Here is a 24,008-nt window from a genome sequence, read left to right on the forward strand (position 1 = left end):
ATACAATGGAAAATGAGCGTTGAAGTAATTTCAAAATGGTAAAATTGATACCTATCAATATCTCAATACTTTTGACAACACTATTGACAATATCAATCTTTAAAATATTATACCTAGGCACCAACCCTCCTGCAGTATTTGACAATTCTGTCCATACTTAATGAAAAACTTTTGAGGGGAAAATTTTCTTTCACTACATGAGTGGTATTTCTGTCCATCTTATCGATGAAACATAACACAGCAATACAAAAACCTTTTCCAACAGTTGTGAAGACTAGACAATTTAGTTATTATGAATATATACAAGCATTATTCAGTCATGACTTCATGCTTGATATAATTGGTTAAAAATAAACAAATATTGGTTATAAACAAACATTAAAAAAGGAAATTATAACAACTATAAAGGTTATCTAGTTCAAATACAACAATTTATCAGTGTCACTTACTTGCATTTCTGATCAATGTCTTTTTACAATTAGTGGTCATTTTCTTTGGACAGACAGAAACACTGCTCTTCTTTCTTTTCTCTGCCTTCCAAGTTTCCTTAGCAGTCTGAAGGTCACTGTCAAATGAGGCTTGGTCAGCTACAGTGGATAATTTTTTCTTCCTTGCCAATTCTTGTTTCTGCATCTAGTAAAAAGAAATATCTGTGTTTAAACAAAGTCATTTCAGTTTGAATGTTAATAAAAAAAATCTAAAACATACATAATAATTTTAATGAAGTACATTGGCTGCAATGTTAATTTTGCAACAGAAATATACTATTTCTACATCCTCATAATAAAACCTGGTCATAAACATACAACATGCAACATACAATATCTAAGACTGAAGGAATTACTTACTGTATGTGTCTAAATGGAAAAGGAGCAAAAATTATAAAGCTACTAAATATTAAATATTAAACTTCAAGTTTAGTGTGAAAATGGGATCAACAAAATACGTACTCTTGTACATCTGTATGAGCAGAATCTGTTTAAAATACAAGTCAGTTATGATTTTAAGCTAAGGAAGAAAACCTGGAGAAAGAAACAGTAAATAAAGAGCAGTAAAGTAATATATACTATGCAGTTTAACCAAAAATAAATAGAATACAGTAATCCCTCACTATATCGCGCTTCGACTTTCGCGGCTTCACTCTATTGCGGATTTTATATGTAAGCATATTTAAATATATATCGCGGATTTTTTGCTGGTTCGCGGATTTCTGTGGACAATGGGTCTTTTAATTTCTGGTACATGCTTCTTCAGTTGGTTTGCCCAGTTGATTTCATACAAGGGACGCTATTGGCAGATGGCTGAGAAGCTACCCAACCAGAGCGCATATTACGTATTAAATAAAACTCCTCAAATATATTGTGAGAACGGGGGCTGTTCGCACCCCCAGAGGATACGGCCATTCCTCAAAAAACGCTGAAAGATTACCTTCACATTGCTCCCTTCCTTGCTGGGCTTACATGTGGCTGCTTCGTCAAGCGATATGCTTCCTGCACAGTGTTTCGCATACTTAAAAGATCAAACAGCACGTTTTGATTTTTGACTGTTTGCTTTTCTCTCTGTCTCTTTCTTGCTCTAACATTCTCTGCTCCTGACGGAGTGGGTGTGAGCAGGGGGGCTGTTCGCACCCCTAGACGATACGGACGCTCGTCTAAAAATGCTGAAAGATGATCTTCACATTGCTTCCTTCCGTGCAGCTGTTTTGTCAAGCGACATGCTTCCTGCACAGTGCTTCGCATACTTAAAAGCTCGAATGGCACATATTGATTTTTGATTGTTTGTTTTTCTCTGTCTCTCTCTCTCTGACATTCTCTGCTCCTGACGGAGGGGGTGTGAGCAGAGGGGCTGTTCGCATACTGGCCTAGAGGATACGGACGCTCCTCTAAAAAATGCTGAAAGACTACCTTCACATTGCTCCCTTTCTTGCAGCTGCTTTGTCCGATGGTGCTTCGCATACTTAAAAGCCAAACAGCCCTATTGATTTTTGATTGTTTGCTTTTCTTCCTCTCTCTCTGACATTCTCTGCTCCTGACGCGCACTCCTTTGAAGAGGAAGATATGTTTGTATTCTTTTAATTGTGAGATGGAACTGTCATCTCTGTCTTGTCATGGAGCACAGTTTAAACTTTTGAAAAAGAGACAAATGTTTGTTTGCAGTGTTTGAATAAAGTTCCTGTCTCTCTACAACCTCCTGTGCTTCTGTGCAAATCTGTGACCCAAGCATGACAATATAAAAATAACCATATAAACATACGGTTTCTACTTCGTGGATTTTCACATTTCGCGGGGGGGTTCTGGAACGCAACCCCCGAGATCGAGGAGGGATTACACTAACTGGATTTGTTTAGTATTGTCATTATTTTTGTCAGTTAGGAATAAACAGTGACTGTTACAAGACAGGGTTAAAAAAATTAATGAGTTGATCTCGTCTATTGTAGGAGATGAACATCGCTCTGCTGGCAGTGGTGTTTATTTTACCCCCTTTTTATTTTTGAGATATCCTGTATTTCATTAACCCAGGAGGAGTATCTTGTATTAAAAACATGAGAAAGAACCCAAGGGGACAGAAAGACCTTAAAGACAAGGTAAAAGCAGCTGAAAATCCAAAGTCTATTCCAGTCTCAAGTTCAGTTTCACAATATGGCCTACCATAAACTGAGCCTGAGAAGACCGGTAAAGGAATGTATCAGCTAGGACCTCACAATACAGCATTCATTCAGGCCGACAGCAAAGGTGAGAGCAAAAAAAGGGGGGAGGCAGGCAGGCAGAAATGAAAATTTGCCACTTTCGAGTGACATATCTGAACTAGGCAGGGCCAGGTCTTCAGCATCAAGCCCTTCCAACACACCCTGCAGGTCACAAGCATAAACTCCCCCTGGATACGTAACCCTGCATTCTGTGCATGAAAAATACTTAGATGAAGATATGTTGTCCAGAGAAAAAGGTACTTATTACCACACTTGGCATAGATAAAGGGCATACAGATATAAAGGGAATACACATAAATTGTAGTTGAATTATTTTCCAAAATAGAGGACTTTAAATCCTGGATCAAATGCCTCAAAGCCAAGATTTGGTTAACTATGGGAAAAAGAAAATTTGATGTTCATTCTCTGACACAAAGAAGAGCTTATATTCAAAAACTGCCAAACTTTTACTTTCCCAGATATCTCTTTTAACTGCTGCAAAACGAACTGCATTAGATTACAAAGTGTCCTCAAACACTCAGAAACAGTATCAGTCTGACCAAACATGTAACTTTTATGCTGGAATGTCAAAGGCCTCAGTCATGAATTAAAGACAAAAAAGTTATTTTCCCCACACTCACATGTCTAAAGGCTAACACAGTATTGTTACAGGAGGCTCAGTTAATAATGAAGGACCAGTTTTGACAGCAAAGAGATAGGACCAGCCAACGTTTTCGCTCTAGCTATATAAAGAAAACCAGAAATGAGGAAATTTTAATACGTAAAGAAATCTCATTTGTAGCATTAGACATAGTATCTGATACTGAAGGGTGCTATGACATGGTAATGGTTAATTTATTCAATTCTAAAGTAATATTGATAAATATAATGTGGATGATAGAGATTTTATCCAAAACATACTTGTATAAATTTCCAACATGAGTGCTCCTAAAATTATAATGGCTAGAGATTTTAACCTCCTTAGGGTTGCATTTTATTCCAAAAAACGTAAAAAGCATTGCTTTTTTTTGGGCATGAAGAATTACATTTGTATTAATTCTCAAAAGTATAACGAGTCAAATAATAAAAATGATGAATAAAAATAATTTGAAATGAACAATAACATAAATAATAACAGTAATAATAATACTACTACTAATGATGATGCCAAACCAGTATATAATCTCAAAACGAGTCCTTTGTGGTAAATCTCAATGCATGGTGAAAGACACAATCCAGTGTCACAGTCGGGACAATAATAGGGTATTTCTTATTGGATTTCCTTTCCGGATTTATGAGTTTTAGAACAGCACACTGCATAGGTAAGAGTTAGATTCTGTTTTTTTCTGTCAGAGGTATATAATTGAAAAATTTCTACCAATAAGATACTCTGGACTGATCTGCAATGTGGTGGGTCAACCACGTATCTTTAGCAGTAGTGTGGACGGTGGATGTGCGGCAATGATTTGTTCTATGAACTGGCATGTAAAGTTTGCATGAGATACAGTTTTGCCAGCTTCTAGCTTGTCTAAGACGAATGCATTCCAAATGCAATGTTCCACCAGATAACAAAATATATTTTTGTAATATCTTTTGATGCTTCCAACGAGATAAAAAGTCAACTCTCGATCCGCATCATCTATGCCGGCCATCATGTTATTGTAGTCGACCACAGCACAAGGCTTCGTAACCTGCTTGTTGCCTTTTGCTTGTATAGTGACTGTAGCTTCATTATGTACAGTGTTAAGAAGAGAAACATCATTCTTATCCTTCCATTTTTTAGCTTTTGCCAAGATACTAACGCACCTCGCTATAATTTAGCTCTGCCAAAGACTTCAGGCATGCCATGACGGTTCAGACGCACTGTTCCATATGCGTCAGTCTTTCTTTGCAGCAAGATGTCAAATAGCTTCGGCGAAGTATAAAATTGTCCCATGGTTACAAAATAACCTTGATCCTGCCGAGTATCTATCAAAGTCAGCACCAATGACACAGCAACTCAATACTGATTGCATCTCAGATCAAACATTGTCCCTTTCCCTGTGTACAGAACCGAAATCCAGATGTATCCTGTTTTAGATACACAAATCTCATAAAACTTTACAGTATGCCAGATCTTGATCATTTTGACGAGATGTACTGTATCCATGACAGTCTGACTTTCATTGATGCGGACTTCACAGTTCAAATTGTAAAAGCTCCAACATTTTGCTACAATGGGCTAGTGTGGGTACTGGATGGGTATTCTTATCAAAGTCTTCATTGTTGGTAAAGTGCAGATATTTCATAATTAGTGAAAAACCTACACTCAAACATAATTTCTCCAAAGAACGGTGTTGCCAAAATGTTTTTCTTGGACCAATACCATCGCTGCTCAGGTTTCACTATAAATTCATGCAATATCAATAAGCCTAAAAACGCCCTGATATTATTAGCAGTAACTGGTTCCCATCTGTTTGAATGGGAAAACTGCTAAGGTGTATGGTTATTTGCCCAACACTATTCAGCGTAACCATTTGTCTCAACAACAATTCTGTCGATCACATTATAATCCAGGAATAAATTCAGGTGAGTGGATCTTGGCTATCAACGCCCACTTTTATTCCTGGCTGCCCCACAAAATCAAAAAGAGGTGGTGCTGGTTTATTTGTAGCAGGGTCAACAGACAGCCAGACTTGAGGGTCAATTTTGGATTCATCAGAATCACTTTCGGCTCACTGTCCGTTTCAGTTTCACCACCCAAGGACAGATTCACTTCCTCATCACTGCTGATTAGAAGCTCCTCAACATCCTTACTTGTATCTCTAAGCAAGAATGTGAAACACCTGGGCTGCTGAAAAATGTTTCTTACGAGATGTCATTATTACGAAGAGGGTTACTGATCACCCGTCTAACGTTTCCCTGAGTAATGTTCGGGACTTATGCTGACAGCACTTTCACAGCCCAAACGACTCCCAGTTCTAATGCTTACGCAAGATGCATCTGTACAGTTCCCCGAAAGACCCTCGGCACTAATGCTTTTAGCACGGTTTTTGCAGCCTGAGTAACGCTCGGGTCTAATGCTGGATGGCTAATAACCTTCTTCAGTTAGGCCCTCCTATTCCCATCAGTAGCCTTACAAATAACCTTGACCATTTGTCCCCAATATTGAAACACATATAATAAACCTAGGGGTGATTTATGGATTCTTCTCCCTGCTTCAACAGACAGATAAATACAGTAGACAAGTGCAGTTTCTATCAACTCAGAAACATAGCTAAAAATCAAACCTTTATCCATGCTTCTGTCTCCAAAATGATGGATTAATGTAATTTTCTCTACCTTGGTCAGCTGGGCCTCCCTAGCTCTTCTTCAGCTTTTTTCAAAATGTAGCTGCCATGTTGTTAACAGGTTCACAAAAGAGGTAACATATTACTCCTATCTTGGAATCTCTTCATTGGCTGCCTGTTAGGTCGAGAATATTGTAAAGTGCTCCCTTTGCTTTTAAAGCAATAAATATCTGACTCCTCTGTATAATTCAGATCCCCTCATCCAACAATCTTCCTCCTGTGATCATCTTCTGAATCTTTTATCAGTGCCACGTTTTCTATTCTTTCTACTGAGCTTTTTCAGTGGCTGTTCCAAAACTCTGGAAGGAGTTACCCATGTTCATTAGAACTTCCATGGTTTCTACATTTAAATTCTGACTGTAAAAGACTCACATTTTTTCTTGAGCTTTTAGAGATACAGAATAATGCATTTTTGCTATGGTTTGGCTTGGGAGTAATTTTTTTCTTATACTTTGGGGTTTGGATTTCTTTTTATATATAGAGAGATTATATATACTGTATGTGTATATATATATATATATATATTTATATATATACACACACACATATATGCACAGTATATTTATATTATTCTCTGATGTTTTTTCTAGATTGTATACAAAGAAATAGCTTCAAAATCGATCAAGCAGATAAAATTACCTAAGTTACTTTCTTGAAAGAAATTTAAAAAAAGAACATTGCTAACAAAGAAAATTACATCTGTAGAATAAATTATCGCCAATTAATCAAACCCTAACAGTTATATGATTGTAGGATGGCACATATGGATTTTTCTTGTTTAGTTTCTGTATAATGTAATATTATGTTGTGGAATACTGCCTGAAGTGATGCTTTCAATTTAAAGTTGGGTTTTGTACTTATACTCGCTGCTTGAAGGAATGTGTGTAACTAATTTTTTCAAAAGTCAACAAACTTGAAGAAGTGAGAAGACCCTACTGGTAACTTTCATTCACATGGATATTGCCACTGCTTTGTTTAATGATTAGTGTCTAGTGCACTATGTCACTGTACTTTTAATATCTAGACCCCTGGTGGACTAACAATAAGTATTTTTCAATTCATTGTAAGGAATAATAATGCTAACAGGCAAACTTGATTTGGCAAATAAAATAAGTGAAAATAAAGTTCATGAGTCTAACAAAAAGGGATACACAATATTATGAAGTTTTACTTTTTGTTTTGTTTTTTGATTTTCACCAGTTCTCTTTTAGTTTTTGCTACAATTTATTAGTTTTATTTAACTAATTGCAAGTCTAAAACACAAGTTTTCTAGAGTTGTCAAACTGGACATGATTCATGTTGCGCCTTTCAACCTAATACATACAACTGTACTCTCTGTGACAAACTCAATTTTCTTACAATAATGTGACATATTACGACTTCCAGTACAATCATGAGATGCAAGAATCAAGTGCACTGCATGCTCTGTCATTTGTCACTTTAACCTGCAATAAGTTTAAGCAAATGGTTATTTAATTTCCAAACGTTTAAAGTGTATTCTTTCAGAAAGTTCTTATTTTTTTGAAATACTGTTGAAGTCACTACTTAAACTTTGGTAAAAACAGTAATGACAAAAATGTAAAGTTTTTCTGTAAATACAAAGTGCATTTCTACAAACATTTCTGGGTCAAATAATGAACATAGGTTATAACAACTCAGATCATTCACTTAATAAGCAAGATATGAAAGCTATTTAACTCCCTGTGAGCCTAAATTGGGCAGATATTGTTTAACTCGTGTTGGAATAAAATATTTTGGCAATTAAGACTGGCTAATAATGATTCTAATATACAGTACTAAAACAGAAAATCTTCTGCAGGTTCTCATACTCAGTCCACATACACACTGGCCAGCAATTAAACCCAAAGCCATTACTCTGTGTGACAGGAACACTAGCTGTACAACATTGCTCTTTCCACATTAAAACACCAGTACTAAATAACTGGATTAAAACCAAACATATATGTTTAATGTTGTATCTCAAATGTTGGCTAATTAACCAGGGATACTGCCAGTAAATAGGCAATATTTTTTACAAAAATAGCTACAGTGCCCCGATTGACACAGAAAGAAATTCAGGGATCTTTTTTATTCTCTCAATTCATCTGGATTAAATACTGTATATAATAAAAATATAGGACAACAAAAATCAGATTTCAAAACTTTTTCTTTTTTTTTTTTTTTTTTAAAATAGCAGAGCTAGTGAGCAAGTATTTACAGCCTTGTGTTTTCATAAACTGGAAGTGCAGCTCATTTGTGCTGGTTGCTGAACTTCCTACCTCCTTCGGCAGTACAAAGATAATAACACTCTTTTTCCCAGGCTAAATACTAACTGAACCTGATGCCAGGTGTGGCCACTTGAGCTTGACTAACCCACTAAAGGACCAGGTAGTATGTTTTCAGCAGGTTCTATTTGATGTTTGGTAAAGCTGAACTAACAATCAGCAGAGCACTCATGTTTTCTTCAATGAAATACCCAGAACAAGTAACTGAAAAGAGATGAGGCTTTGGTATTCGCTCTAGATGGGAAAACTGACCGATAGATGAAAATGTCCAATGAAATACCCAGAATACACCAGCTGCATTGAGGGGTACCTTCATATACTCACAAATCAGTGTTCTTTTCTAAGCTATAATTATAACCATATAGTTTTAATGACTATACCTTCAAATGTGCATGAAAATGTAAATTACAAAAACCAGTTTTATTTATGTTTTCTCATCTTCAGACATTTCTTTAGTTTAGTTTTGGTTAATAGATTTACGTTTTAGTTAACATGAGGAACACTGTAAACATGTTAGTTTCCATGGGAAAAAATTTTTTGCAGCTAATGACAATAAAGACTTTGAACTACAAACATAGGTTTATAGGTTTCAGGAACATTGTGATGGGAAGTTGCTACATTGTCTCCTGTAGCGAACTGCTGGTACAATTTCTGTGCTTTCTCACGGATTATGTTACCATCCAAGGGGATGTTCTTCTTCCTGCAGTCGGTGATCCACAATGCCAAGGCAGATTCTATCCTGACAATATTTTTATTTCTTACGGTTGTTACCTTTTTGGCACTATCATAGAAACTTACAGATACAGTACTCCAGATCGCTGCTTCGTTCTTCTTTATGTAGCGTGCGGTGCTTTCATTAATGCCATAGTGGCGTGCTACTGCAGCATAACTTTTTAGTTCCCAGAGCAAATCCAGTAGTTTTTCCAGGAGTGTTTTAAACTTTTTCTGGCGCTTAGGCTCAGTGCCAGAAGCCTTAGAAGGTGCATGGCGTTTCGGTGTCATCTTGTTAATTTAAGAATAACAAAACCAATACAATAACCAAGTGGAAAACACGAGGACATTCAGCTGGAGACACGTCACAGAGCAGCAGTCAATCAGCAGCAAGGAGAAATGAATAATGCTCTCGTATTGGCTACTTTCACCATCCCAAACCGCGTTTCCCTCAGCGGTTTTAAACCCATTCACCTAGAGACACGTCACAGGGCAGCAGTCAATCAGCAGCAAGGAGAAATGAATAATGCTCTCGGATTGGCTACTTTCACTATCCCAACCCGCGTTTCCCTCAGTGGTTGCTTCCTGTTCTCTCTACAGCACATTATTGCCACGAAAAAAGCCATAAAAAACCGCGGAGGACATTTGCGCTTTCCGCTAACAATTAATAGTTAGGTTTTAAGGAAAAATCCGCGAATGACTGAGTCCGCGAACCTTGAACCGCGACTTCGTGGGGGTCTACTGTATTGCGTTGGTTTCTATCCATTGCCATTACCTCGTAATTTTCAAAATGCCTTTTTTTATTTACCCTCATATTTATTTATAAAATGATAGATGATACATGGAACTCTACCTCCCCCAGTCAAAATTATAATAAAGTATGTATTATCAAGTTTCAAATTCCATGACAAAAATTCACCTCAAGGAGTCAATGGCTCCTAAAAGAAACAAATTAGGAGCCAATAGCTTTGATTTACATGCCAAATAATCAAATGTGTAAAATTTTAATCTTTCAATATCTTACCTTTCTAACCTCCACGTATGAGTGCCTAACCCTTCTTCTTCTCCTGTGTAATGCATCCCATCCTTTGTGCTTTTATTTCTGTCTTGATGATTTGGTTAACTTTCGAACTATGTACAGTCATTAAGAACTACGTATTTTACTCAGGCTGAGTCTGCGTCATTGACCATCAGAATGTCAGTATCAGAGGGCCATCCAGTGTAATTTGCCCTTCTTTTACTCTTGCTTGAAGTGAGTCAGCGTTTGACACATAGCTTAGGAAACTGCTCAAGTGATGGGTCTTCTGTGCTGATAGTGACTAAATCCTCTAAGGTTGAAACATTGAGCGAGCTTCACACTTTTGATTTTATTCTGTTCTATACTGAAAAAACACATTCACACTGAACTGCTGAAGTAGGCAGAAGGAGCATGATCTCAGCAAGATGTAAAATATTGTGGAAATCTATTTAATAAAGCTCTTTTGTCAGCAAGACTTCCCGCAAACTGTTCTAAGATTTGTCAGAGAATTGGCCTTTAATCAGAATTTTTAGCAACCTCCATTCCATTTGTACAGCTTTGACACCACATGCATTCTTCAACAAGACTTCTTAATACCAGTTAAAGTGTCAATCTTATTTTCTCCAAAAGTGGTTAAATCATCTAGCCATGAATCATGAAAGAAGATTGAGAAGCAACAAAAGACCTCAGACATATATTAGATTCCTTGCTGTGTATTACCCTTATTACTTAATACTGGCTTTCCATTTCTTTGACTGTAACCTCCACTGTTTTCTCAACATGCAACTGAAGGTTTCTAAAGTTGGTGAGAATTGTGTCTCTGAATTGGAATATCCTGAAAGGTAATGCCTGTATTGATACTACTCACTGACTCTCCCTGCTTTTTAGTACTTAGTCTGTCTGAGAGCAGTGTGTTACCCTGCGGCACCACATTATTTTCTTCTAAGCAAGTGATTCTAGTCCAGTGTGCGGTAGAAACTTCTGAAACTTTCCATTCCTTAATGGTCTGTCTGATACCCTCTTGATTGTGAGAACACAACTGTCAACAGCAGCTACAGTTTGAGGGTTAGACAGGGGGCACACAATTCTATAGCTCTGCTCTGGAGGTGGAAATGTGTGCAAATCCCCAAACACCTTTTAGAATACATTTTGAAGACTTTTAGCTGTCCAGTGTTCATTTTGTAAGCATCAGAAAGGGGGCACACATTTGTACAGCTCTGCTCCAGCTGGACAATAAGTGTCCTTTCCAGTTGATAGAACAAAAAGGGCACAATACAGTAGTGACAAAGGCTTCCTCCTTCTTCTTCTTCTGGCTGCTCCTGTTAGGGGTTGCCACAGCGGATCATCTTTTTTCCATACAGTATCTTCCTGTCCTCTACATCTTGCTCTGTTACACCCAACACCTGCATGTCCTCTCTCACCACATCCATAAACCTTCTCTTAGGACTTCCTCTTTTCCTCTTGCCTGGCAGATCTATCTTTAACAATTTTTTCCCAATATACCCAGCATCTCTCCTCTGCACATGTCCAAACCAACGCAATCTCACCTCTCTGTCTCCCAACTGTTCAACCTGAGCCGACCCTCTAATGTACTCATTTCTAATCCTGTCCATCCTCGTCACACCCAATGCAAATCTTAGCATCTTTAACTCTGCCACCTCCAGCACGGTCTCCAGCCCATATAACATAGCTAGTCTCACTACTGTCCTGTAGATCTTTCCTTTCACTCTTGCTGATAACCGTCTGTCACAATTTACTCCTGACACTTTTTTCCACCCATGCCACCCTGCCTGCACTCTTTTTCACCTCTCTAACACAATCCCTGTTACTCTGTACTGTTGATCCTTAGTATTTAAACTCATCCACCTTTGCCAACTCTACTGCTTGCATCCTCACCCCATTTCACTGACCTCCCTCTCATTTACACACGTATTCTGTCTTGTTCCTACTGATCTTCATTCCCTCTCCTCTTTACAGCGTATCTCTACCTCTCCAGTGTCTCCTCAACCTACTCCCTAGTCTCGCTACAAATCACAATGTCATCAGCAAACATCATAGTCCATGGGGACTCCTGTCTAGTCTCATCTGTCAACCTGTCCATCACCATTGCACATAAGAAAGGGCTCAGAGCTGATCCCTGATGTAATTCCACCTCCATGCTGAATGCATCCGTCACTATTACCGCAAACCACACCATGGTCACATTTCCCTTGTACATATCCTATACAACTCTTACATACTTCTCTGCCACTCCCCACTTCCTCATACAACTCCTCTCAAGGCACCCTGTCATATCTCTCCAGGTCCACAAAAACACAATGCAACTCCTTCTGGCCTTCTCTATACTTCTCCATCAACACCCTCACAAGAAACATTGCATCTGTTGTGCTCTTTCTTGGCATGAAACCATACTGCTGCTTACTAATTATCACCTCCCTTCTTAACCTAGCTTCCAGTACTCTTTCCCATAACTTCATTCTGTGGCTCATCAATGTTACCCCCCTGTAGTTACTATAGCTCTGCCCATCCCCCTTATTCTCCAACACCCCCCCCCCCCCCCCCGCCAAATCCACTGCCTTCTCTCCTAAACACCTTACATGCTTCCACAGGTATGTCATCTGGAACAACGGCCTTTCCATTCTTTATCCTCTTCATAACTGTTCTTACTTCCTCCTTGCTAATCAACTGCACTTCCTGATTCACTATCTCCACATCATCCAACCTTCTCTGTCTCTCTCATTCTCTTCATTCATCAGCCTCTCAAAGAACTCTTTCCATTTTTTCAACACACACTCCTCGCTTGTGAGTATGCTTGCATCTTTATCCTTTATGACCCTAACCTGCTGCACATCTTTCCCAGCCTGGCCCTCTGTCAAGCCAATCAGTACAGGTTCTTTTCTCCCTCCTTAGTGTCCAACCTCTCAGAAAACTCATCATATGCCTTTTCTTTAGTCTTCACCACCTCTCTCTTCACCTTGCACCTCATCTCCTTGTACTCTTGACTACTTTCTGCATCTCTCTGACTATCCCACTTCTTCTTCGCCATCCTCTTCCTCTGTATACTCTCCTGTACTTCCCCATCCACCACCAGGTTTCCTTTTCCTCTGTCCAGATGTCACACCAAGCACCCTTCTTGCTGTCAACCCTGACTGCTTCTGCTGTAGCTGCCCAGCTGTCTGGTAACTCTTCATTGCCAGCCAATGCCTGTCTTACCTCCTCCCTAAACTCAAGCTTGCAGTCTTCCTTTTTCAACTTCCACCATTTGATCCTTGGCTCTGCCCTCTCTCTCCTCCTCTTCTTAATCTCCAATGTCATTCTACAGACCACCATCCTATGCTGTCTAACTATACTTTCCCCTGCCACCACTTTGCAGTCTTTAATCTCCTTCAGATTGACTCTTCTGCATATGATATAATCTACCTGTGAGCATCTTCCTCCATTCTTGTACGTCACCCTATGTTCCTCCTTCTCCTTAAAATACGTATTCACCACAGCCCTGCTCATCCTTTTGGCAAAATCCACTATCATCTTACCTTCTTCATTCCTCTCCTTGACACCATACCTGCCCATAACCTCCTCATCTCCTCTGTTCCCTTCACCAACATGTCCATTGAAATCTGCTCTAATCACTACTTTCTGTCCCTTGGGTACACTGTCCATCACTTCATCCAACTCACTCCAGAAATAATCTTCTCATCCATCGCACACGTGGGGCATATGCAGTAACAACATTCATCATCACACCTCCAAATTCCAGCTTCATAATCATTACTCTGTCTGACACTCTTTTCACTTCCAAAACACTCTTGACATACTGTTCCTTCAGAATAACTCCTACCCCATTTCTCCTCCCATCCACACCATGATATAACAAGTTGAATCCACCACTGATCCACCTGGCCTTACTCCCCTTCCATTTAGTCTCTTGAATGCACAATATATCGACCTTCCTTCTCTCCATCATATTGGCTAACTCTCTCCCCTTACCAGTCATACTGCCAACATTTAAAGTTCCTACCCTCAGTTCCACTCTCTTTACTTCCTCCTCTCCTCTTTCCTCCGGACGTGTCTCCCGCCTCTTCTTCTCCTTCTTTGGCCAACAGTAGTCCAATTTCTGCCAGCACCCTGTTGGCTAACAGTACTGGTGGTGGCCGTTGTTAACCTGGGCCTTGATCTATCTAGTATGGAAATATGTGTGGACTGAACGCATGCTGAGGAAATGCAGTCTGATCAGCTGCTGTCTTTCTGCTGCTGAGCTGAGTGTTCTGCTTGTCGCATTGATCATTTAAAAGCCTGTACAGCAGCTGTCCTTTTATCTCACTGCCTTCTCTTGCGGGATGTCAAATTGTCTTCCAAGAAGATCACGTATCATCTCCTTCCAAAATTTTTTTTTTATATAATAGAGACATTTTGAACAGTTTTAGCTATACAGTTATTAAAGGCACTATGCAGCATTTCATCTACACAATGTTCACAGTTTGATCAGTTTTAATCAGCCATGATCAACTGCATACAATATACAGGAAAAAGGGTTTTATAGGATAATGATGCCTGCTGTGAATATGAGATCCTCCCCCAATTTAAACGGGTGGTCATGAGAGGCAAGGGGCTTTTTTTTGATAGAACTTAAACTATGTCATTCACATTGTTTTAATCAACCATATGACACAGGTGAAATCTGAGTTCCACAAGAAAGCCTTTCCCAAGGAAATGTTTTTTCTTTTTTTTGCTCATTGTTCTCACCCCAGGAAAAAAAACCACTACCAGAGGAAATGTTTAAGAGTAAGGCACTACGTGTGGCACGAAAGTGGATTAATACATTTATTTTAACGATTTGTCTTTAAAATGTCTTTGTACAGAATTACTGGGTGTCATGTAATGAATTATTAATTACAATTATTATTATTAATTTTCTGTGGTGGGTTGGCACCCTGCCTGGGATTGGTTCCCTGCCTTGTGCCCTGTGTTGGCTGGGATTGGCTCCAGCAGACCCCCGTGACCCTGTTTGGATTCAGCGGGTTGGAAAATGGATGGATTGTTAATTTTTTTTGTTAGTTTTTGTTCACAAAGCTCCAGCTGAACATAGTTCCAGTTGAGGAATTTATTGGTAACAGAACATACTGTCTGTATGCATGCCAAAATGACTGAAGTAACAAATAAAGTGGTATTTATCAATTCCATTTCAACCAAGTTTACTGTCAATCACAGAGTACCCCAGTAAAACGACAATAATGTGCAATACACCATGACATCGCTGTGCAAGAGGAAACAGCAGGCAGGCAGCTGCTTATACATGTTTACTGACAGACAAGCTGGCATTTTGCATGAAGCATGCATTAAATCAAAACAGAAACAGCATGTAAAGAATTGTGAACACGAGGAGATCCATGACAATCACACTTTAGTGTGCCTGTGCCAAAACAGAAGGGACAACTGAATTCAGTGTGACACAGATATCTTTATAACAGGGAACATATATGATGGGCAGATCAATTTTAAATGCTTTGTACTCCTGCATTTTGTTGTAATGACTGGTTGTGTAATATTCAGCCCTTCGTTCATTATTCTGGCATAAGCGGAACCAGCCTCTCATTGAAATTTACCATTTAGAATACTGCACAGTGTACTTAAATATTTTTGTGTTCACATCTCCAAGTCTGACATCTTTTCGCTTAAGTTCCATGCACCCAGCACAGACATGGTGAAGTGTATAAACCAACCTTTATTTGGCTTACTGATATCCAAGGAAGAGCCTGTACTAACACATGTTAATGGCACATCCAGTCAACGATTTAAAAAAGGCCTTTTGCATCTGTTACAATATAATTAGTTTGAAGTTTCAATGATTTCATTCACAACTGGTGAACTAAGTAGAAATGATAATCACCAATGCCTATATTTGGTCGCATTTACAACCATTTTAGTCTCAGTCTGAAGAGACTGATAGCCCTGATGCTATTATAATAGCAACAGCTATACAGTAATCCCTCCTCCATCGCGGGGGTTGCGTTCCAGAGCCACCCGCGAAGTAGGAAAATCCGCGAAGTAGAAACCATATGTTTATATGGTTATTTTTAGAATGTCATGCTTGGGTCACAGATTTGCGCAGAAACACAGGAGGTTGTAGAGAGACAGGAACGTTATTCAAACACTGCAAACAAACATTTGTCTCTTTTTCAAAAGTTTAAACTGTGCTCCATGACAAGACAGAGATGACAGTTCTGTCTCACAATTAAAAGAATGCAAACATATCTTCCTTTTCAAAGGAGTGCAAAGCAAGCAGTCAAAAAAAAAATCAATACGGCTTTTAAGTATGCGAAGCACCGCCGGTACAAAGCTGTTGAAGGCGGCAGCTCACACCCCCTCTGTCAGGAGCAGGAAGGAGAGAGAGAGAGAGAGAGAGAGAGAGAGAGAGAGAGAGAGAGAGAGAGAGAGAGATAGCGAGAGACAGATAAAAAAAATCAATACGTGCCCTTTGAGCTTTTAAGTATGCGAAGCTCCGTGCAGCCTGTCCTTCAGGAAGCAGCTGCACACAGCCCCCCTGCTCACACCCCCCCTACGTCAGCGCAAGAGAGAGAGAGAGAGAGAGAAAGTAAGCTGGATAGCTTTTCAGCCATCTGCCAATAGCGTCCCTTGTATGAAATCAACTGGGCAAACCAACTGAGGAAGCATGTACCAGAAATTAAAAGACCTATTGTCCGCAGAAACCCGCGAAGCAGCGAAAAATCCGCGATATATATTTAAATATGCTTACATATAAAATCCGCGATGGAGTGAAGCCGCGAAAGGCGAAGCGCGATATAGCGAGGGATCACTGTATAATGATAATAGCCCTTGTGATGGATGGCTGGCGAAAGTTTCCGGCCCTCACCCCCAGGCCGCCAGGAGGAGCTCTCCTGACAGCATGGACGGGCCCCGAATTCCAGCAGGGCCTCATGGACTATGTAGTTTCTATGCACAGCCCTGCTGGATACCTTGGGGACCACAGGGAGTCGCTGTTGGGAGGCTCTTGGACTCTTATATTCCCTATAACCCGGAAGTGCGTCATAATCCCATGACAGGAAGAAAAGACGTGCACCCGGGTTGAAGATAAGGACTGTTTACCCTGACCCGGAAGGAATAAGGACTTGTGGGTAATGGAACAGAAACACCTCCGGGTCAGGGAGTATAAAAGGACTCTGGGAAAACCCAGACACTGAGCTGAGCTGGGAGGAAGGGTGGCGAAGTGTCTGGGAGAGGAGGAGTGTTTATTGTGCTTTATTATTGATTATTGATTGTTGTATGTATAGTGTGGAGTGGAGTCTTGGACTTTTACCTGGTGTTTGGCGTACTACCTGAGGGTTTGAGAGGTCGATAAATACCTCAACTGTTACACCCTGATAATGCCTGATAACACCTGATACCTGATAATAGCTCTGATGCTATTATTTTAAAACAAAAGTCATTATGTTTGGTCACATATTTTATCTTTTTCTAACAAAGAAAATATTCAGACATGAGCGTCAATAGGCTTTGCGCACTAGGAACCAAGTTACCGGAACTATTCTATAACATTTCAATAACTTTTTACCGTTCTGATGTTGATCTTTCTGATCATAAAATAGGTCATTACGATAGCAATTGACAAGAATTCAAAATTAACTGCAGATTTACAGTATTTAGATGTCTAGAATGCCTCTTTATCTTGCATGATTGGCTCAAAAACTAATCAGCACATTGTCATCTCATAACAGGCTTAAGTTTTGAGTTTGGTATTTTTCTGTCCAGCTGTTTAAGTTCAACACTATCCCCAGAAAACTGATAGACAGGTGCACACACAGAGAGACACACACCCATCATCGGATATCAATGCTTTTGGTATCAGGGAACCATAAAGCTTGATATCCTGTGACAATGTGGGTCCTGCTCCACACTCCCTCTTCTAATTTGGGAGCCTCTCCAATCCAACACCGTTGGTAATATAACCAGATGAGCTGTGCAATGAGGACAAATCAAAATGAGCAAGGGGATGGTGCAAAAGTGCTATTATTAAAACAAAAACAAATTCAAACAGTGTCCAAAGTGTAGTGCTTCAAAATTATCCTTGAATAAATAATCCATAAAAACGGTGATAAAAGTGAAGGTTAAAAATCCAATAAATAATTCCTTTAACAGGCTATAAGCAGTCTCTTTTTAAAACGAGGTGCCTTCACTTTTAATCTGACAGCTCCTATTCTTATACCTGTTAGGCCTGGCCTCGGGTTTCCCAACGACCAGGGCGCTCACGTTGGGACTCTCCCTCCCAAGCCTCCACGATTCCCGCTGCCTTCCACGGTGAGCCGTCCTCGATCCTGGTCACTCCTGCTCCTCTGAATAACTCAGCAGGAGTGACCCAACCCGTCCGCCCGTGAGTCCCGGCCAAATACCCCACCAGGGCTCTCTCACCAGCTGCCTGCCATTACTCCAGCGAGCCTGCTCTCTCTCTCTCAATCGCTCGCTCGCTCCTGCACCCGGCTTTCCAATTTTCCAGCCTTCTTCTCCCTTAACCTCCGTCTTTATCTCTTTTCTTCCTCCCTCCGCACTCGTGCTCCTCCAATTTATAATGGGGATGTGGCATAGGTGTGGCGATTAGCAGCTACCGGCATCAATTACAGACATGGGTGATCACGCACCAGTGGACTTCAGTGTGGAAACAGCCATACCAGTATTGAGCCGAGGAACTGCTCCTGCCACACCAACCATGCCCCCTCCTTAAGCCACGAGTGAGGCGATTATTTATTTATAATGGCAAACAGCCATGGACCTCACTTTACCACACATCTATTAAAAACAGAAGATCGAAATAGTTGACAAATCTGAAGCTTTTGCTCCTCCCCCATAGAAGATAAGTTATGTTGGGGGAGGACACACAGCAAAGAACTGTAACACTTCAATAGCAAACACCCTTTCATAATGAATTTTGACAAGAGCTGTCAGTGTGATTACTCAAATAAATGTAGTACATGATATAATTTAAAATACATAAGAAACTCTACAATATACAATACTAGGATATTATTTAGGGAAGAGTAAATGTCACTCTACTTACTAACTTATTCCTCCTGGAAAGCACAACATTTCCATGGAATGTGCATTTTTTAAAATCTTCTACTGCTGAATCATCATCCCACTTTTCTTCTGCAAACATCACTTACAATTCAAAACAAAGGAAAAATTAGTACCATAAAGCATGTAATAACTAGACAGGACTAAAAAATAAATTATATATAATGGCTAAACACTATACTTTGATGGGGGAAGCAAAAGTGAACAATGTTTTACTTAGAAAAGTCTTAATTAAAATGCTCTCCATTACAAACAAAACAACAGATGGGTTACTAAATTTTTTTGTCATTATCACCTTAAAAATGGCTATCATCACTTTAGCTGTCAAAAGGGACAAAACTTACTTTCAGTTCTGTAATTGCATAAAAAAGACATCTGAAAATTTTAATGTTCAAAACTCACAATACTGAACTATTTTAAATCCATATATAAAAAAATGAAAATGGACTGTAAAAAGAAGTCAAAATGTGATCTGTGTAATTAACACTGATTAACCTGCCAGAAATAAGGAAACCGAGACCTTTTGTCAAAAAGTTAAACAGTCTCCTGAAACTTTTAAACTCTGGACTCTTTGGTCCCATTATAAACATACTCTGTATATATTTTTAATAACTGTTTTAAATTCGGTATCTTTACTGACTTGAACCTTGTATCTTTTAGAATTCTAAACAGACTGTTAATTTATTAGATCTTGGGTAATTGGGATAGAAATGGACAAACAGACTGAGAAAGGCAAACAAGTATTGATTATTCTTGTAAACATTGTTAATTTGACAAAGTTAAGTCTTTAAGTTTGGGGTGCATCACTGGCAGATCAGAAAGGCAAAGCAGAGCAGGAGAGAGAGAAAAGCAATTAGAGCAGAGAAGAAGAACAGCCCAAATAAATTGACAAGGACCTCTGTGGACTGAATAACACTATGCCCAGAATTTAAATGACTCATATTCTATCACCTTTATTTTCTGCAGAAATATTTTAAGACTTTTTCCAAGTACATTTCCTACTTTTGCTATCATTAGTTTTACTGTGTTTTTATTGTTTCTTTATAAAAATATTAATTTTATATTGTTTGATTGTGTTAAGGTAAATCGTTAAGAGCACCTGGGGTGCACCTGGTGGCTCCCATATTCCTGCAGGGCTTAAGAGTTGGGCTGAATGATTTGGAGAAAATATCTAATTGCAATTTTTTGGACAGATATTGCAATTGCAATTTGATTTGCAATATAATTTTTTAAAGTCAAGCTTCAGTTCAATATTCACTGTGTAACAGATTTAAAACATGGAGCATAACCAACCACATGATACAATAAAAATATTAACTGCTTTATATCCTGATGCAAGGATGACAAAAATATTTTATTTGAGAAAAATCAAGCAAAGGACAATTATCACTAAAGCTGTAACTTGTGGTTCAAGAGCAGCATCTAAATATTGCACTGTAATCAATAGATAATCATTTGCAGATAACAAACATTTAACTTTGAAACTTTTTTCCACAAAGGCTGACACTACAGAATATACTGCAGAACAAATAAAATCTCAAAATCACTTCAAACAGAAGCTTTATATAATACTTGTTTCACTGATATCTCTACTTCTTCTCAACACTCATTGTGGGATTTTCTTTTTCCAATTACAAGCTCCTGGACTTTAAACAAGACTGCTGTCCAAACACAAGCAGTCCTCGTTTTAAGTTAAAGGACAAAATAAATGGTCCAAATTCCTTACAAAAGCTTTTCTTGCAGTTTGTCTATGACTAGCGGACTTCTCCAATTACAATTTCCTTTAGTTTATTGTGAAAAATTTGTACATTAAATTAGTATATTGGAAAAAAATCAGAAATCGACACACACAGTGCCCTCCATAATGTTTGGGACAAAAAGACATTATTCCTTGATTTACTCCTCTGCTTCACAGTATAAAATTACATATTGAACAATTCAGATGTTGTAGACTTTAAGGGTATTTGCATATACTTTGGTCACACCATGTAGAAATACAGTCCCACCATTTCTGGGCACCATAATGTTTTGGGACAATTGTCATCACAGGTGTTTGAAATTACAGTAATCCCTCGCTATATCGCGCTTCGCCTTTCGCGGCTTCACTCTATCGCGGATTTTATATGTAAGCATATTTAAATATATATCGTGGATTTTTTGCTGGTTCGTGGATTTCTGTGGACAATGGGTCTTTTAATTTCTGGTACATGCTTCCTCAGTTGGTTTGCCCAGTTGATTTCATACAAGGGACGCTATTGGCAGATAGCTGAGAAGCTACCCAACTTACTTTTCTCTCTCTCTCGCGCTGACTTTCTCTGATCCTGACGTAGGGGGATTGAGCAGGGGGGCTGTTCGCACATCTAGACAATACGGACGCTCGTCAAAAAATGCTGAAAGATTATCTTCACTTTGCTCCCTTCTGTGCAGCTGCTTCCTGAAGCGACATGCTGCACGGTGCTTCGCATACTTAAAAGCACGAAGGGCACGTATTGATTTTTGGTTGTTTGTTTTTATCTGTCTCTCTTTCTCTGCTCCTGAAGGAGGGGGTGTGAGCTGCCGCCTTCAACTGCTTTGTGCCGCGGTGCTTCGCATACTTAAAAGCCAAACAGCCCGATTGATTTGTTTGCTTTTCTCTATCTCTCTGACATTATCTGCTCCTGATGCGCACTCCTTTGAAAAGGAAGATATGTTTGCATTCTTTTAATTGTGAGACGGAACTGTCATCTCTGTCTTGTCATGGAGCACAGTTTAAACTTTTGAAAAAGAGACAAATGTTTGTTTGCAGTGTTTGAATAAAGCTCCTGCCTCTCTACAACCTCCTGTGTTTCTGTGCAAATCTGTGACCCAAGCATGGCAATATAAAAATAACCATATAAACATATGGTTTCTACTTCGCGGATTTTCACCTTTCGCGGGGGGGTCTGGAATGCAACCCCCGCGATGGAGGAGGGATTACTGTACTCAGGTGTGTTTCATTGCTTCATTAGTGCGGGCATAAGATAAGTACCTAGGTTTGCTTCTCATCATGAGGAAAAGAGCTGTACCAATGAAAGTCAAAGAAGTCACTGTAAGGCTAAAAAAAAAACAAAACCACCCAAGACATTGGTAAAACATTAGGATTATCTAAATAAAGTGTCTAGAACACGGGTGTCGAACTCCGATCCTGGAGGGCAGCAGTGGCTGCAGGTTTTCATTCTAACCATCTTCTTAATTTGTGACCAGTTTTTGCTGCTAATTACCTTCTTTTGCCTTAATTTTAATTACCTTGACTCAGGCCCATAAGTTGTTTCCTTTTTCTTAATTAGCAGCCAAACAATAACGAGACACAAAACAAGAATCCATATGACCAGCTCATCTGTGCTCATCACAAAATATGTGAAAATAAAGAAAGGTGGAGGTCTCAGTAAGGCTGATCTCTCAGCTCACCAAAACATTGTGAGGGTGGTCTTAGAAAAAACAGAAAAATCAACAGTTCTGGAAATGTCTGCTGTGGCAGAATGAGAGCAACAACAGGCCTGGAATTAAGTAACGAGTTTAATTAACAGGTAGAATCTGCTTCTCATTGTGAAACTGGTTGGAGTCTGAAGCCCCAATTTAGTTGGTCATCTCGTTTCATGCCTCATTTCTGTTTGGCTGCCATTTAATGAAGAAAGGAATCAATTCAGAGGAATGAATCCTTAACACTTGAATTACCAGAAACTACGAAAAAACTCGTAGATCCGGCCCACCTTAAATCGCTTCGTAAATCCATTCACACCTCTCCTCCAGCGTCATTGTCCTCTAAATGTGCTGATAAAAACAAGCTGCCAGCAGCCGGCTATTCCATCCCCCCACCGACTAAGAACGTGCACGAACTTCTCCCAGCTCATGCCTTGATTGATTATCTTGGAGTGACTGAACTGGTGTTTTAGAATGGAAATAATAGATTGTTATTTGGAACACACGCATTTCATGTGTGTTCCGTTTCTACAGTAATCTGTGTAAACACATTGTTAAAATAGAAACTTTTTCATATTTTAGTAATAAATGTTACAAAATGTAGGCATAAAGTATAGAATGTGTAAAGCCTGAGTTTCAAAGATCAAATAAACACTTTCACAAAAGGTTCAAGGATGATACAACAGTTTCCGTGGCGTAACGCACTAAGATTTGCTTCTCAGTTCGCTTTGCTGTGCCTCAAAGACCTGAGTTCAATTTCCCGCTGGGGATAAAGTGTTACTTTTTTTTTCTTTTTAACCTCAAATGGACATAAAATTTATAAATTGGTATGCACTGTCAGTTAATGAGATCGTTATATTTTCATGTGGGATGCTCCTTTTAAAATATTTTTTTAACAATTGAGACTGCAATTAACATGAACAACTGTCCTTATAACTGTTATTTTTAAGATCCATAACACACAGACAGACAGAGCACTGCGTAATAGAAAGACAGACATGCATAGAAGTCACTAGATATATAAATAAACAGGGAAGGCACATGTACTGAAAGAAAAAAAGATCAACATGTGCGTTGTTCCTGCTGCACTGAATAAGTTCATGTGCTCTAACATCACCCCTCCCCCTGATCTGACTCTCTAAGTAACAGCACAAGTACAGACGCAAACCAAGTGCATGTGTGTACTGTATAATATTAACAAAAACAGCAGCTTACTACTGAAAACGGCAAATATAGGAGTGAGTGAGGATCGAACCGGGGACTCTTGATTACACTTAGTTTGCATCTGTACTTGTGCTGTTTAATATTCTACTTTTGAACTAGTACACAGGCTAAGCAGTCATATAAGATACTTTGAAAACAACTCAATAGCGTTTTTTTTGTATTTTTATAGGAGTTCTAAAATAATGGATTAAGTGAAAACAACTGACAAAATTGATTTCATGCAGGAAATTTAA

The 24,008-nt window shown here is 39.1% G+C and overlaps 1 protein-coding gene across 2 annotated transcripts in view; it reads right to left on the reverse strand.

Moving 5' to 3' along the window:
• Positions 1-24,008, reverse strand: part of rrp8 (ribosomal RNA processing 8) — a 59,552-nt gene that overhangs the window by 22,541 nt on the left and 13,003 nt on the right. The window contains exons 2-3 of one of the 2 annotated variants that reach the window (XM_028799893.2): positions 19,097-19,197; positions 450-633 (exon numbers count right to left, since the gene is read on the reverse strand). In XM_028799893.2, the coding sequence (XP_028655726.1) occupies positions 450-633; positions 19,097-19,197 (285 nt within the window). The remainder of the gene's footprint in view (positions 1-449; positions 634-19,096; positions 19,198-24,008) is intronic. The other variant, XM_028799894.2, reaches the window with a different exon arrangement.

The sequence above is a fragment of the Erpetoichthys calabaricus genome, chromosome 4 (genome assembly GCF_900747795.2).
Source record: "Erpetoichthys calabaricus chromosome 4, fErpCal1.3, whole genome shotgun sequence".
In the NCBI taxonomy this organism is placed as follows: Eukaryota; Metazoa; Chordata; class Cladistia; order Polypteriformes; family Polypteridae; genus Erpetoichthys; species Erpetoichthys calabaricus.